The sequence below is a fragment of the Octopus sinensis genome, linkage group LG8 (assembly GCF_006345805.1).
Source record: "Octopus sinensis linkage group LG8, ASM634580v1, whole genome shotgun sequence".
NCBI classification, from domain to species: Eukaryota; Metazoa; Mollusca; class Cephalopoda; order Octopoda; family Octopodidae; genus Octopus; species Octopus sinensis.
Window position 1 is genome coordinate 64,957,418 of NC_043004.1, and position 14,612 is coordinate 64,972,029.

Sequence of the window (14,612 nt, forward strand, 5' to 3'; positions counted from 1 at the left end):
CATAAACAGATGAAGGTAAATGAATAAGAAAATTGACTGAAATTAAAAGATACAACTATATTAACGTGTCCTCTGAACAGAAAAAAAATTGACCCATTTTATAATCCATCTCCATGTCAAGTAAATGTCTTGTAAGAAGCTGGTCATTGATATAAGTTATTAAAATATGAAAGACAACACTCAGCAGTATTTGCTGCAGTTCTCTGGGCTTGGAGTTCAAATTAAAGCAAGATTAAATTTGCTTTTTATTTTTCCAGGGCTTCGTAAATATCAGTAGAAGGTTGTGGATTGGCAGAACTCTTAGAACATTGGATAAGATGCCTTGAAATATTTGTTGTAGTTCTTTGCACTGCAAGATCAAATTCTGCTTCTTGTCATCAGTCTTTTTTTGTGACAGAAAAGCGGTGCAGGGGGGCATCAGATCACAGTTAATCACGAGCCTCTAATGTCAGATGAGGTGATACATGGATTGGCGCAATATCTTGGTTGCTTCAAATATAAACAAAGTGGACCCAAGAAAAAATAAGGGACTTTGAAGACTGGTGATTAATTCTGGTTTCATGACATTAAGCAAATTAGATATACATTGGTACACCTGTTAATTACAGGTAATATTCCAAAGAGTTTTGCTGCCATCTTAGTGGACTGCAAAAAGGAAGAATAAAAGGCTTTGTCCAAATCAACAAAATGCTGACAGCAAAATTTGAAATCCAAGACATAAGAGCAAGTAGTTCAATATCTAATTTGCTTGACCACCCTTCTCCTACAGGCTTTTATATTAGAAGCAGTGAGAAGATATGTTTGCAAATTTAAAGATGTGCCTATAATTGAATGAAATATAGGTGTGGCTATGTGGTAAGAGGTTTGCTTTCCAACAACATGGTTTCAGGTTCAGTCCCTCTACATGGCCCCAAGGGCAAGCATGCCTTACCAGTCCTGGTGCCATGTATAAAAGCACCCAGTGCTCACTGTAAAGTAGTTGGTGTTAGGAAGGTCGACCAGCCATAATAACCATGCCAAAACAGACAATGGAACCGGCTGGAGCTCCTGGCCTTATCAGCTCCTCTCAAAGTGGCCAACCCACATCAGCATGGAAAATGGAGGCTGAATGATGATGATGATGGTGATACAATGGGCTTTCTGTTTCTCTCCATCTGTCTGTCTCTCATATATATATATATATATATACACACATACATACATATTTGTGGATGCGTATATGTGTGTAAAAGCATCTAACCATGATTCCAAGATTGTGCTTTTGGTTTCCAGACCAGAGACGTGCTATGCTCTTGTGCAAGACACTTCATTCTGCATTGCTCCTGTTCACTCAACCATAAATAGGTAGTCCTGCAATTGACCAGTATTCCATTCGGGGACACTGTTGGCCTGCTCCCTTAGGCAGCTGCCTGTATTCCATTTAACAGCTAAAACAATGGGCTTTTTCTCACGGTGACCATTGGTGTGTAATAACATCTGACAAGTTGGCCAGTACAGTGACACAATGGTGTGTGTGTGTGTTATTGACTCCTTGCTTTGACATTACATGAGAGTTTTAAAGAGTGTTCCATTTTATTTCCAGCCTCCCGTGAAAATATGCCAAGTCAAGGGAAAATATTATTCAACTTTGAAACAGATGAGGATTACCAAGATGACAACTTGCTAGAGAAAATTCACCAAAACAAATTCTGCCTGACCTGTGTGAACAAGGAATGGTGGATGCGAAAATGAGAATGGTAGATTCTCTTTCCTCTGTTTGCAAAGCCAACTAAGAAGACATTTCTATCCCTTTCCCTTTTATTCTCTCATTATCCATGTTGTGTCCATTTAGGGTAAGGGTTAAGCATAGGATTACTATGCTTAACCCTCTCTTCTTTTCCACAAGGTCAGCCCTCTCAAATTTCCTCCTGGCTCATGCTTTCATTAAAAGGGTCGACTTACAAGGAAAACATAAATGGCAACAAGTCTCACTTCCTATTGCAGCCCCTCTCCGGAATGTACCCATTTCCGTACACTATCTCCATTACACCTACATTCATTTGACTGTCAACCATATGATGGGTCATGTTAGATGCTGTGCTGACCGCTGCTGCAAAGGAGAGTATATCCACTGACAGCTTTTCAGTATGTCCCAAAAATCATATCTCATACCCGCCACTCCCAAGTTTTAATGACAAGTTAGGTTCTGGAATACTCCAAACTGATGCATGACATGATACTGGTTCGAATTAGTCCACAAATGCTTCGTTGTCAATGCTGCACTTTCCCATATCCCCTGTTTCAACACACCTGTAATATATATATACAGACTACACCATTTTAATCCCAAGCAATGGCAGGTATCTCTACAAGTATATGTATGTATATATGTGTACATATATATATATATATATATATATATATATACTGTTACAACTTAGAGACTGTTACAACTTAGCATCCATTTATATATATATATATATATATATATATATATAATATATATATATATATATATATATATATATATATATAGTCTCTTGTGAATAAGATTCAATGAAATGCCTGAGGAATTATGATATCATACTGTATGATTAGCTCCATATGCAAGCACAGAAATGGTTAAAACTGAAGGATGATAAAGAATAATGCAGACAACTATGAGAGCAGTTGCAAATGAATGCTAAATTTCAAGTACATGGAATATTTGTCTCTTAAATAATCAGTTGGAAGTTGGCCATGGATGCTAATAAATATGAAGAATTAATAAACTAGCATCTAGTTATTGTCAAAGCAAGACTAATTATGATTGTAAGTCTAACATGTGTTATATTTGACTAATGTGAGTGATTATGATGGACATAGATTATATGTAGATTTCCTACACACACAAATAATCTCCTTCATTGGCTCCCTCCCTCTCTCATTATACACATACATATATGTGCATGTGTGAGTATAAATGCACACACACCTATATAGGGCGAAAGAGGTAAATATACATGTGTATAATGTATGTGTGTGTATAAATATACATATACAGAGAAAATCTGCCTTTTATCATAAGATATATATATATATCTTATGATAAAAGGCAGATTTTCTCTGCCTGTTCCCATGTTCCTTTTTAATACAATTCTACAATATAGAATTTCTTCAATTGGAATTTACCTACGATTTTTACAAGTAGATTCGATTGGGTCATGGCATGTAAAGTTTTTTCAATTTGACCCCCAATTAAGCAAAAATTCGAGAAAAGTAAATATTTTACGATTTGCTTCTCTAATTTCAACTGCTTCACTCCTGCTATTACCATAATTTCTCCTACTTTCTCTTTGCAAGTGTACCTTAAACCACTACTCAAAACAAATACAGAGCAAACAGAAACAAATAAATACATAACGATTTATTCCTCACACAATTTCTTCAATTAGAGTTTACCTATGATTTTTCCAAGTACATTCCATTCGGTCATGGCATATAAATTTCTTTCAACTTCACCCCCAATTAAGCAAAAATTCGAGAAAACTCAATATTTTACGATTTCCCTCTCTCACTTCAAAGGCTTTACTCTGCCTATTACCACACTTTCTCCCACTTTCTCTTTACACACATAGACACGCAAACATATACATATATGACAGTGTCAATTGTTGAAAGAAAATTGTAAGCTAAGGTGTGTGTGTGTGTGTGTGTGTGTGTGTGTGTGTGTGTGTCTGTGTGTGTGTAGGAAGTGAAGGATGGCAAGAAGTGGACAGATGTACATATATACATACATACATCCATACATACATGTGTGTGTGTGTGTATGTATGTGTATTAATGTGTGTGTTATCTCTCTCTCTATATAAAGCTGAAGTTGTCTGTGTGCGCCAGGTTTGGTAGCCTTCAACTAACACTATCTCCTCCGAGACCCTGCGGCGCAAGTTGACCAAAATTGAGAGTATGATAGAAGGGTTGCTCTTCCTTCCGTAGAAGATAAAATTCAAATCGGACCATGTTAACACCAAAAATTATTTACATAAAAAAGGTGCTTTTTTCTATGAAAATCCCTATTTTTTACGATTTTATCACTGCTGTGTCGCCACTTTTCGGTGTATTTCAACCAGAAAAATGTTCACTTGAAGAGAATAACAAGCTACATAATGCAACATTTTTACTTTTCAAAATTTCCAATTCCAGCGGGTCGAAACAAACCTGAGCAACGCCGGGCGATACTGCTAGTCTTATGATAAAAGGCAGATTTTCTCTGCCTGTTCCCATGTTTCTTTTTAATACAATTCTACAATATAGAATTTCTTCAATTGGAATTTACCTATGATTTTTCCAAGTAGATTCGATTGGGTCATGGCATGTAAAGTTTTTTCAATTTGACCCCCAATTAAGCAAAAATTCGAGAAAACTCAATATTTTATGATTTGCCTCTCTCATTTCAAGTGCTTCACTCCTTCCATTACCACCACACTTTTTCCTACTTTCTCTTTGCAAGTGTGCAACAATTAAAGTGAAAGTATTTATGTAACAGGGATGAGCCATTAATACTGGTCATCCTTTTTGCTAGAGGAAGATCCGCTATGGTCTTATATGCAACACCACTGGTTTTCAATTCATTTTAATCAAATTAATATTCAATTTTTCACCCTTATTATATATATATATATATATGTGTGTGTGTGTGTATTAGCAATTCGTATAAAATTGCATCAATGACTTGAACTTGAATAAGTGGTTTCACATAAATGGGGATAAATTAAAAAGGTTTGTTGTTATTATTATTACTGTTTGACTATTGTAATCACGTTTGTTGGTTCCTCGTCAGGGAAACGTTGTTGTGTTGCATTTGTTAAATAATTGTAAACTGTAACCCTCCCCCTTTCGGAGAAGAGGCTTTGGTTATTGTTTAAAAATTGAATTGTGTCCCTGTTTGGGGAAATTGACAATATTTTCACCGTCTTTATGGAAGCATTTTTGTTTAAATGCCTTCGATAGAAGAAAGTCCAAAAATGAATTTCGCTGCAGCTGTCCAAAAAGGAATTTCGCTGCAGCCGTACACTTCTATACAAGAGGGAGGACAAGATCCAATTGATCGAAATTGCAAGAGACGGGCCTACAATTCCAGTCTGTTATATATTTTGAGTATTGTTATCACTAGCGATATCAAGATATAACTTTGTATTTTGTATTTTATGTGTAGATGTATATATATAGATGTACATGTAATATGTACACATATATATACACATATATACATGCATAATATATCTACCCATACACATATATGCACACACACACACACACACACATACATAGGGGCAGGTGTGGCTGTGTGGTAACAAACTACGTTCCAAACACATGGTCCTGGGTTCAGTCCCACTAATAGCATGGACGAGGTGTCACAGTACTTGGCAGGTCGGTACATAAGCAGTGGTAAAGCTTTTTGGCGGATATTCGGGTTTCCACTTCACCAAAGGCACCCCGCCATCATACAACTAGCGGTTCATTTGGAAAATGGCCAGCGAACTTACTTTACTGAACAGACTGCAGCTGAATTGGCGGCAAATCCAAATCAAACAACTTTGACCGGTTTCTTTAGGCTTTGCCAACTTGACACATTTGCTAAAACACTTTTATACCCTCAGGTCCCGTCCTACTACGTGTGGTCAAACAACAATTGGGTGCGTAGGAAGTCGGGTCAGGATGTTGAAGGACATCCTGGCGTCAAGTTTAACAGTTGTCTAGGAAGAGTCTACACTGTACCTCCAAACCAACATGAGTGTTTTCACCTGCGCCTTCTCCATGAGGTTTTAGGCCCACAAAGTTTTCAAGACATCAGAACTGTTGATGGTGTATTATGTGATACTTTCCGCGAAGCCTGTTTTCGGCGTCGACTTTTGGAGGATGATTCACAATGGGGCGCCACTATGGCAGAGGGTGTTTCGTTAAAATCTCCTAAAAAATTCAGATCGCTTTTCGCTATTCTACTACTATGGTGTGACTTGGCTAATCCCGCCTCTTTATGGCTTACCTACAAAGATTATATGTCTGAAGATTTCCTGTGTCACGCTCAATCGCTACATCCATCAATGGAGGTTGGGTACACTGACCTCATTTACAACAACAGGCGCTGCTTGAAATCGAAGATACTGTACTTGATATGGACGGTAGTGCCTTGCCGGTCTATGGCCTACCTTCAACAAACTGGGAAGGCACAAACACTCTGTCTTCACATTTGCTGCGTGAGACATGTTTTAATGTTGACGAGCTTGCCTGGGTCACTGGGAAAACTTTTGTCAACAAATTAATATTGGCTGAAATTAGGTGAACACAAGGCATTGCCCTAGCTGTGGCATCATCTGGAATTGCGGCTACTTTGTTGCCAGGCGGCAGGACAGCTCACTCCACTTTCAAGCTCCCGCTTGACTTAGCGAACACTGAGACACAAGCTTGCAACATCAGTAACAGCTCCAATCAGGCAGAAGTCTTCAGACGATGCAAGCTTATCGTTTGGGATGAATGCATGATGGCCCACAGAGGTGCTCTTGAGGCACTAGATAGATCTCTCAGAGACATCAAACACTCTTTAGCTCCCATGGCAGGCATAACACTTCTTCTTTCAGGGTACTTCCGACAAACACTTCCCGTTATTCCCAAAGGGACTAGAGCTGATGCAGTATGTGCGTGTCTTAAGTTATCCACATCGTGCCCACTGGTGAAGACTCTCAAACTTCACACCAATATGTGTGCTCATATGCGACGTGATATCACATCAGCAGCATTTTCTCACACCCTCCTTGCATTTGGCGAAGGCAAAATACCAGGGGATGAAAATGGTAATATTGCCATTGATTCCATTTGTACCATTGTTAAAACGCCTTCTGATGCAGTGTTCCCAGATCTACAAGCTAATTATGGATTGGATTGACCAAAGGGCTATTCTGGCCCCGAGGAATAAAACTGTTCACCATATTAATGATGAAGTGCTAAAACTCATTCCTGGGGATGTCTATGTATATCAGTCTATCGATACAACTCCTGATCCAGAGGACGTCATCAATTATCCAATAGAGGTACTCAATTCCTTTGAGCCCCCCGGACTACCACCAGACATTCTCAAACTTAAATTTGGTGCCCCTATAATGCTCATTAGAAATTTGGTTCCCCCAAAACAATGCAATGGCACACGTTTGATCGTTAAGTCCTTATCTCCCAATCTGATTGAGGCCACCATTATCACAGGGTGCGGTCGAGGCAACGTTGTGCTCATACCTAGGATGCATCTTTTCCCATCAGGAGCAGACCTACCTTTCATATTTCGGAGGTCCCAGTTCCCAGTAAGGCCATGTTTCGCAATGTCAATTAACAAAGCGCAGGGTCAAACACTGTCTGTGGCGGGAATACATTTGGGAGAGCCATGTTTCTCTCATGGTCAGCTTTATGTTGGCTGCTTGCATGTCGGCAGCAACAGTGATGCTTTCGCATTCGTTCCACAACGAAAAACAAAAAACATTGTGTACAAGGAGGTTTTATAGGATTACTACGTTTCATCATTTTCGAACACGTTAGTATTTCACTTACATACGACTCTCTTTTATGATGGCATTTACATTTTTAGGCGTTTCATGACATTAATTCACACTTAACCAACACCTGTCCTTCGCTCACCTCTATTTCTATCCATTCATCATCAAACCACCAGCCTCATCTTCTATATCCAACGTACATGACACATCTACCCCCTACATCTACACTCTCACTGTTAAAGTTTACATAAGCGACAACACGATCGCAACATACACTTTGGAATCTAAGCAACAGATCATTTTATACAACAACACATTTAATCATAACGCCCATCAATGAAAACATCTCCACCACTGTGTTGTGATTCATCTATTCAGCACCACTACAGTCTTGCTGGTCTGACATATGGTGAGTAGATGCTATTGTTCTATATTTTATAAATTACCCATATTTACTTACCCATGCTTCATTCCCCTCTTGCCTACATAGGGCATCCATTCTCTTTTAACACAGCATGAAGTTTTGTAACAGCACATCCGCTGCCGTTCGTGGAAAATGAAGAGACCCTATTCACCTGCGAACCTTTTACATCGCCTTCCACAACTATCAAATTCTTACAATTATGAGAACAATAACATGGCTCTTTTCAAGGCAACCTCGCATTCAATTCTTACACCATTCTACGAGGGGGTAGGAACCCCTTTACACGGCTTTCTATACACTTACAAATACATTCATTCGCCGTAAACTTATATCAATATTTGCCTGAATAATCATCATAATTCAGTGCAATCATTAACAGTACTTCAAGCAATTCAGCCCCGAGCAACGCCGGGCAATTCTGCTAGTATATATATATATATATATATATATACATATATATACACACACTAGTGTATATATATATATATATATATATATATATATATATATATATATATACACACACACACTAGTATATATATATATATATATATACACACACACTCAGTCATATGTACCTTTATGTATTTGGGTGTGTGGGGAGAATATGGCATACACACACGTACATAATGTCATACTCATTAGCTGCTAGTGGAACATTTCTGGTGTTATTCCTATGGAATATTTCCTGCAGTCGATAAATTATCCCCTTCTCTTATCATTTGCTTCATTGTGGGGTCATATTTGCATCTGTGTTCAGGCATTAAAATGAAAGCACAAACCAGTCGAAAGAATCTTTGCGTTTTGGTTTTTGTATTCTTATTGTTGTTGTTGTTATTGTTATGCTTATGAGGGGGTAAGGTTTGTTGGTTGGTTGTGTTGCTTATTTTGGAAGGTTTGGCAAAGGGGTGGGTAGTTGGAACTGATAAGCAACTCTGAATTTTGGATTCAAATTTTTGTTCCAGCCAACTTAATTAACTTATCTCTCTACCCAAGAAAAAAAGAAGACTGCCTACCTCTTTATCCTTCCGCTTATATACCTACCTGTCTAAATACCTCCTTTCCCTTGGATCTACTTACCTACTCTGCTAAATCACAACAAACCAACCAGCCTGCCAGCTTTCCTACCCACTTACCTACCTACCTACCTACCTACTTACAGACCCACCAAAAACAAACTATTCTCCCTCCCTGCCCATCTACCTACTTCTCTAAATAATTAACCCTGTGCCAGACTTGCAAGAAATAACTAAATCTTCCTCAAATCAAACAATCATCTTTTTAATATTTTGTTCTTAGTAAATTAGTTTTGGGAAAGAAAAAAAAGATGGAGTGTTTATGGATGGAATCACTGTTATTTTGGATCAAGGCTGATCTGAGGTTAGATCCATCACCACCACCACCACGAGGAGGAGAACAGGGCTGTAACCACCACCACCACTGTTAGAAGTTCCATTTGTAGACTGATGCCTGTGAGGTAACCATAATTAGAAACAATGGTCCAGACAGCTTAGAACAAATGTTTTCGTATGACCAATATGGTTTCCTCTTTTTCTATTCTGAATATTCTTCAATTCACTCCACTTAATCAACCATAGACACATTATTGCCATCTTGGTAATTGATATACAAGAAAGGATTTTCTACATTGTTATTTGACCTACTAGAAATAACAGCTGAATTTCCCTCAAAACCCACTCTACCAATTCTTCAAAACAAAACAAGGTCATAGCAGCAAACATATCAAGAGATACACTTGGCTTGAAAATAGATCTAAGAAATTGGAAAACTGTATTAGAAGATTGCTTCCCAATCACATGGTTCTGGGTTCAGTCCCATTGCATGACATCTTGGGCCATTGTCTTCTACTGTAGCCCCAGGCTGAACAAACCTGTCTGAGTGGATTTCGTAAATGTCAACTGAAGGAAGCCCATTATGTGTGTGTGCATGACTTTCTGTTTGTGTTTGTCTCCCACCATCACTTGGCAACCAATTTTGGTTGTTTTCATCCCTGTAACTTAGTGGTTTGGTAAAAGAGACTGATAAAATAGGTACAAGGTTTTAAAAAATAAGTACTGAGATCAGTTCATTTGACTAAAAGACTCTTTAGGTAGGTGCTCCAGCATGGCCACAACCTGATGACAGAAACAAGTAAAAGATAAAAAATAGTAAAGGTGAGGATAGCAGAATTGTTAGAAGATGAGACAAAAAGTGTTGGAGATCTACGTTTTAGGTTCAAATTCTGTCAAAACTGACTTTGTTTTTCATCCTATCCAGCTCGATGAAATAATTATCAGTTAAGCACTGAGGTTGATGTAATCAACTGCCTGCTGCTCCCTTAAAAAATTGCAGGCCTTGTGCAAAAAGTCGAAAGAAATTGTTATTATGATATATCTATATCATAAAGCACCATCCATATGTGGCCAACGCCAGCACCACCTTGACTGGCTTCCATGCCGGTGTCACGTAAAAAGCACCCACTACACTCACGGAGTGGTTGGTGTCAGGAAGGGCATCCAGCTGTAGAAACACTGCCAGATCAGATTGGGGCCTGGTGCAGCCTCCTGGCTTCCCAGACTGGTTCCATTGTTGATAAATCTGTACATGGCCAAAAAAGAAATGTGTCAATCCCTCAGTTTATCAAAAATACCAGAGAAATGATACAATGAAGTCCTCATTGTTTTATCAGAAAACTGGCTGTCAGAGCAAAAACAAGCTGGACATTGATGTATTGAGTGCTGAAGGAGGATATCTGGACGCATCCCTCCAAGATGATCCACCATCATGAGCTCATGCAAGTTGATAAGGCCATGAGACTGGAGAAAAGTTGTCTTATCCTACATCAGATTGCTGAAGGCACACTACTCAACTTGGTGTTCACTGATGAAAAGGAATTTGACATCGATCAGGCAATAAAGCACCAGAACGACCAACCGACTTTGGAGTGTGTCCGGCTCCATCGATGGTAGACTTATAAATCAACATCAAAACCCACAGTCAGTTATAGTTGGGTGACTGTGACAGACGATGGAAGGTTTCCTCTTATTTCTGTGCCCTGAGGTGTTAAAATTAACAACCAGCGATACATTGACAACATTTCAGAAGCTGAACTGCTTCCATGGGTGAATGAGCACTTTTAAGGTGCACCTTGGAGCCCCCAACAAGACTCAGCACCATCCCACAGCTCCAAACAAACACAACACTGAATTCAGAAGAATATTCTGTTGTCACAGGCAAGGATGTATGGCTTGCAAGAAGCCCTGATCTCAAACTGGATTTTTCTGTTTGGTCCATTTTGGAAGCAAGAGTATTGTGCATTCCTCATACTTCACTCAACACTCTGAAGGCAAAACTGCACCAGAAATGAGTTTCAATTCCTATATATATATCTTTTATCTTTTACTTTAGTCATTTGACTGCAGCTATGCTGGGGCACAGCCTTGAAGAAGGGTTTTAGTCAAACGATTTTTTTTAAGGTCTGGTACTTATTCTATTGGTCTCCTTTGCACCAAACCTCAAAGTTATGGGGAATGTAAACACACCAACACTGGTTGTCAACTGGCGGTAAAGAACAAACACAGACACATAGATATATATATACATATATATATAGATGTTTTCAATCTAATTTGAATTTTTCAATTGGTGATCACGCCTTGAAAAAAAAGAGAGTTAAACTACATCAGCTGTAAGGGAATACATTTTTATCTTATCTAACTCGTCCAGTAGAGCCCACCAATTGATATCTGAAAAGTTCGATGAAATAACTCATGAACACTGCCACAGCTTCTACCAAAAGATGCTACGTTACGTGGACAGGTCTGAACAAGGGGAGACAATAGAAAAAGAATCATTCGTTTATTATCTCCCCTTGCTCTGTCAACGACGTAAATATGTTGAAGCATCTTTTGGCAGAAGCTGTTGCAGTGTTCATGAGTTATTTCATCGAACTTTTCAGATATCAATTGGTGGGCTCTACTGGACGAGTTAGATAAGATAGACATGTATTCCCTTACGGCTGATGTAGTTTAACTCTTTCTTATTTTTTCAAGGCTTGAGCATCAACTGAAAAATTCAAATTTGATGGCAAAGAATTCAAACTAGATCGAAAACATCTATATTAGTTGTAGTGGTTATAATATAGTATCAGTGTGCCTATTAGTACTTGTGTCAGTTTCAACTGTGCACTCTTTAACCAAGCAAATGGAACTATTTTAGATAAGCCAGTAGAGTGGTGTAATGGGAGGGGTTATAGAGCCCCAAAGGGTTGCTGACATGCCTTGCTACAGGTGAACTCATATATATATATATATATATATAGATAGATAGATAGATACACACACATGCATATACATACATATATCTCTCTCTGTGGGGGACAATATTATGTATGTTGAAGTTGTTTAAAGTGGTTGGGCCGTGGATGTTGGATATGTTACTGTGATCGGTGTTATTGTTTCCGTTGTGTAGTTCTATGGTAGAGTTGTATGCATTTAGATAGTAAGAGCTAAGTGTACGTTTGTTAGTTGAGATGATAATAGATTCTATATTTACTGTAAAGGAATAGGATAATTTCAAAGTGGATCTGTTAAAGACAGAATGGTACTTGTGGTTCCATGGGAAATTAGAGTCTACTAGTTTAAAGAATGCTTTGGTGAGGCCCTTAACGTTTAAAGTGAATGGAGGTATATACCAGAGAATAAATCTCCTACCATTCTTATTAGGCAAGTTTGGGGAGGTGTGATACCTACTGTATGTTAGAGGAGAGTTGGAAGGTTTGATGTTAGTATTCTTAGATTGAGTTTTATGCGTGTGGGTGCTAGGTGGGCGAGATTGTCTAACCACAGTGGGAGGGTTTGGATATCCGATATGTGTGTACGCTTGCCTAGGGTTGATTTCAGAGAGGTATTTTTTCCAATAATAATAATAATGTATATGATGTTTGTCTTGTCTTAATGTTTGTTGTCCACTTTAACAATTATATATCTGCTATAATAATAATAATGAAATTATTGTATACAGTGCTCAGGTGCACCACAACTTCTCAGAGTATATGCAGTAATGTACAAATGTCTGGAGAGCGAACAGTGTATGAGTCAGATACATGCTTGCATGTGTATGGAGGGGAGAAAATCAGGTGTAGTGTTGGCGAATCTCAGAAAGCATGGAAGTTTTGAAGGATGCAGTGCTCTGACAACTAACAACTGATGCCGGCAGTTTGTTCCATGCTTCAGCAACTCTCAGCGTGAAAAAATGTTTCCGAAAGTCATGGGAGCTGTGCTGTTTTCTGACTTTGTAAATATTTCCACGGCTGTTAGACAGGTGGTGTTTGAAAAGGTTCTCAGAGTTATTGTTTGTAAGATGGTTGATAATTTTATGGGTGTCTGCCAAGTCAGCTGCCAGCAAAGTATTCTGGAAGTATGTGCACTCAAAGCAGAGACCCCACTCTCCAGTTGGTCCCTTTCACAATCCCCACACAGGACAGATTACTGGCAATCCCGAAGAATGTGCAGAAATCATTGCTGGATGTTATGCCGGCATCTTTACTGTCGAAGACCAAAATGTTCCATCTTCATCACCACTGACATCGAACTCTATATCTACTATGCAATTTACACCAGCAATGCTGCAACGTCACCTTAAGAATAAACGCAACTATGCCTCTCCTGGTCTCGATGGTGTTACATACCTACTTCTCAAACGCGGTGGGTACTTTCTTCTAAGCCAACTTTCTGTATTCTTCAAATTCTGTCTTGAAAATGGTGTTACTCCAGAGCAGTGGAAAACTGCCAGTGTTATCCCTCTGTTCAAATAAGGTGACTGCACATCGCCTGTCAACTATTGCCCTGTTAGTCTTACTAGCTGCATCGCCAAACTGATGGAATCCTGTATCAGGGAAACCCTCTGGAACTTCTGGAAGTCTCACAGCCTCATCCAGCCGTCACAATTCGGATTTATTCCTAAGTCACTTGCATTGGAAATCTACAATGGCTCCATAACTACCATCTTGGCTATAACCTTGGAGCCCAGGTAATCCATTAGAGCACTTACCTAGTCATTTAGATCACCTGTGAACTAATCCACCATATATATATATATATATATATATACTAAGTAATTAAGGGTTTAGCAACGATTTGCCTCACCACACACCGAATTTAGAAATAGCAGTCAAAGAGTTATGGCTATTTTTTCTACTTAAAAGGGAGATCCCAGTAAAACCACAGCACTTAAAAGGCAAACAACGCAGGCAAAAGAGAAAGAAATGACGACAATCATTCTATATTAAGTCACCTATGGACGTACGTTTCGAAATTAAGTCATAGGAAAGCATAAAAATTAAATAATTATGTCTTACCCGACTATTTTTCTCCTCAGCGTAGGACTCTTCAATTATAAATAATTGCGTCTCAATTATGAATAATTGTGTATTAAATTTGGAGGCACTAGAAGACATCACCTCAACTCATGGTATCAGAGCGAGCGTAAGCCGTGACCAGTACCACCAAATTCAAAGGGTGAATGACAGTTTGTGTCACCATCCTCCTCCCACCAGCGTGCTGCCAGAATAAGATGTTGCGGTTATTTACTGGGATGAAATATAATTATCAGTAATAATATAGGGTGAAATTAATTAATTTGGAATAATCATTAATTTCACCAAGTAGATTTCGGCATGTAAAAGCCCC

The 14,612-nt window shown here is 38.7% G+C and overlaps 1 protein-coding gene across 1 annotated transcript; it reads left to right on the forward strand.

The window, feature by feature from the left end:
* Positions 1-5,360: 5,360 nt before the first annotated feature.
* On the forward strand, positions 5,361-10,711 carry LOC115214832. The gene is made up of 2 exons (XM_029783865.1): positions 5,361-6,068; positions 10,613-10,711. Exons 1-2 carry the CDS (start codon positions 5,361-5,363, stop codon positions 10,709-10,711), a joined length of 807 nt encoding a protein of 268 aa, XP_029639725.1.
* The last annotated feature ends 3,901 nt before the right edge of the window (positions 10,712-14,612 follow it).